This window comes from Fukomys damarensis, unplaced genomic scaffold, assembly GCF_012274545.1.
Source record: "Fukomys damarensis isolate Sample0158 unplaced genomic scaffold, DMR_v1.0_HiC HiC_scaffold_15, whole genome shotgun sequence".
NCBI classification, from domain to species: domain Eukaryota; kingdom Metazoa; phylum Chordata; class Mammalia; order Rodentia; family Bathyergidae; genus Fukomys; species Fukomys damarensis.
Genome location: NW_022900927.1, coordinates 3,535,843 through 3,537,408, shown reverse-complemented (window position 1 = coordinate 3,537,408; position 1,566 = coordinate 3,535,843). Strand labels below are relative to the sequence as shown.

Sequence of the window (1,566 nt, the reverse complement as noted above, 5' to 3'; positions counted from 1 at the left end):
TTTTTTTTTCTTTCTTTTTCAGTATGTGTTTGAGATACACAACAGTTATAACCCTGGGGAGAGAAGCAGATACAAACACTGCGTCTTAATCATTTTTGCCTTGCTTTCTCCTCCCCACCCTCCATCTCCCTCATCCCGACAGGAGAATTAAAGGCCCATAATTCCTGGGTTGCCTTGAGTAGCGATCCTGTTGAGGAAGCGTTAGCAGCCCCTCTGGTCTCCTCAGAAGCCAGAAGCTTGGCATCACCTGGGGAGGGCGTAATCACCCTCTGCTAAGGAGCTTTGCTCTCAGAAATAATTTAATCAGCGTGAGGAAGGAAGGGCTGGTGTGCCGCTGGCTGGGTATCAGAGGACTTGCTTCACGTGAGCAACACCAGTTCTGTTCCTGGAACGGAAGAGATGCCTCTTCTTTTAAAGATGTCTCTCAGGGTCATTGGAAAGGAAAAAAAAAATTCTCCCAACTCCATTATTAAAAAAAAAAAGCCGGGTGCGATGGTTCACACCTGTAATCCCAGCACTCAGGAGGCTGAGGCAGGAGGATCAAAAGTTTGAACAGTCTAGTGAGATTCTGTTTTGAAATCTTAAAAAAAAAACAAAAAACATCAAAAAATGTAAAGGATTGGGGGTATAGCTCAGTGTGAAGGCCCTGGGTTCCATCCTCAGCACGGAGAAGGTAGGAGGAGGAGGGGGAGGGGAGGGGGGAGGAGGAGGAGAAGGAGGAGGAAAGATAATTGGCAACTTGAAAGGAGAATCTCCTAAGTGTTTCATGAGTGGATTTCAAAAACTAAACCTAAAAGTTCATCGCATTTGCTAGCATGAAACTTAAAGCAGGGCACCCACTAGAATACCCGAGAAGGCAGTAGGTTTCGGTCACCCAAGGAAAGCGACCCCCCCCCAGGGGTCTGGTCACCATAGAAATGAAAACAACGTGAAGATTTCACCCTCGGAAGAGGGAAATGCTGAGGTAACCAGAAAGCAACCAGCACAGCAGCAACAGCAGCAACGCAGCAGGAAGACACATTCAGCAAGCTCGACATAAAAAGATCTGTGCTTCAGAAGGGGTGTTTTCAAGTTGATAAGGAGGGGAAAAAACAAATGGCGAGCAGAGAGCAGATAACCTGCCAGGCTATCAGGCTGTGGAGAGGAGCTGTTCCCTGGAGGGGGGGAAAAAAAAGCTGCTGGGGCCTTGGGCTCTGTTTTATGTTTTAACGGAAGAAATGACAGGAAAGGAAACTTGCACGGGGACGCGGATCCCCTGCTCAATCGGACAGCGGGAACGGAAGCCATGGAGAAGCTGGGCCTAGGGTGTCGTCCCCCTGAAGCAGCAACTCCACTTCTGAATGTTGGGGAGAAAAGCGTGGGGAGCGGGGAGCGGGACAGCAACGTCACCTCACCATGATCCCCAGATCCCCAAACCGATTTTAACGGAAAATGACAGGAAAGGAAACTTGCACGGGGACGCGGATCCCCTGCTCAATCGGACAGCGGGAACGGAAGCCATGGAGAAGCTGGGCCTAGGGTGTCGTCCCCCTGAAGCAGCAACTCCACTTCTGAATGTTTTGGGGA

General features: G+C 49.7%; 1 protein-coding gene across 1 annotated transcript in view; it reads right to left on the bottom strand.

The window, feature by feature from the left end:
- The window catches only part of LOC104857865 (insulin receptor), a 69,853-nt gene continuing 68,287 nt past the window's right edge, over nucleotides 1-1,566 (bottom strand). Inside the window, exon 4 of the mRNA XM_033763538.1 lies at nucleotides 1-53. Coding sequence (XP_033619429.1) covers nucleotides 46-53 — 8 coding nt within the window. The 3' untranslated portion in view covers nucleotides 1-45. The remainder of the gene's footprint in view (nucleotides 54-1,566) is intronic.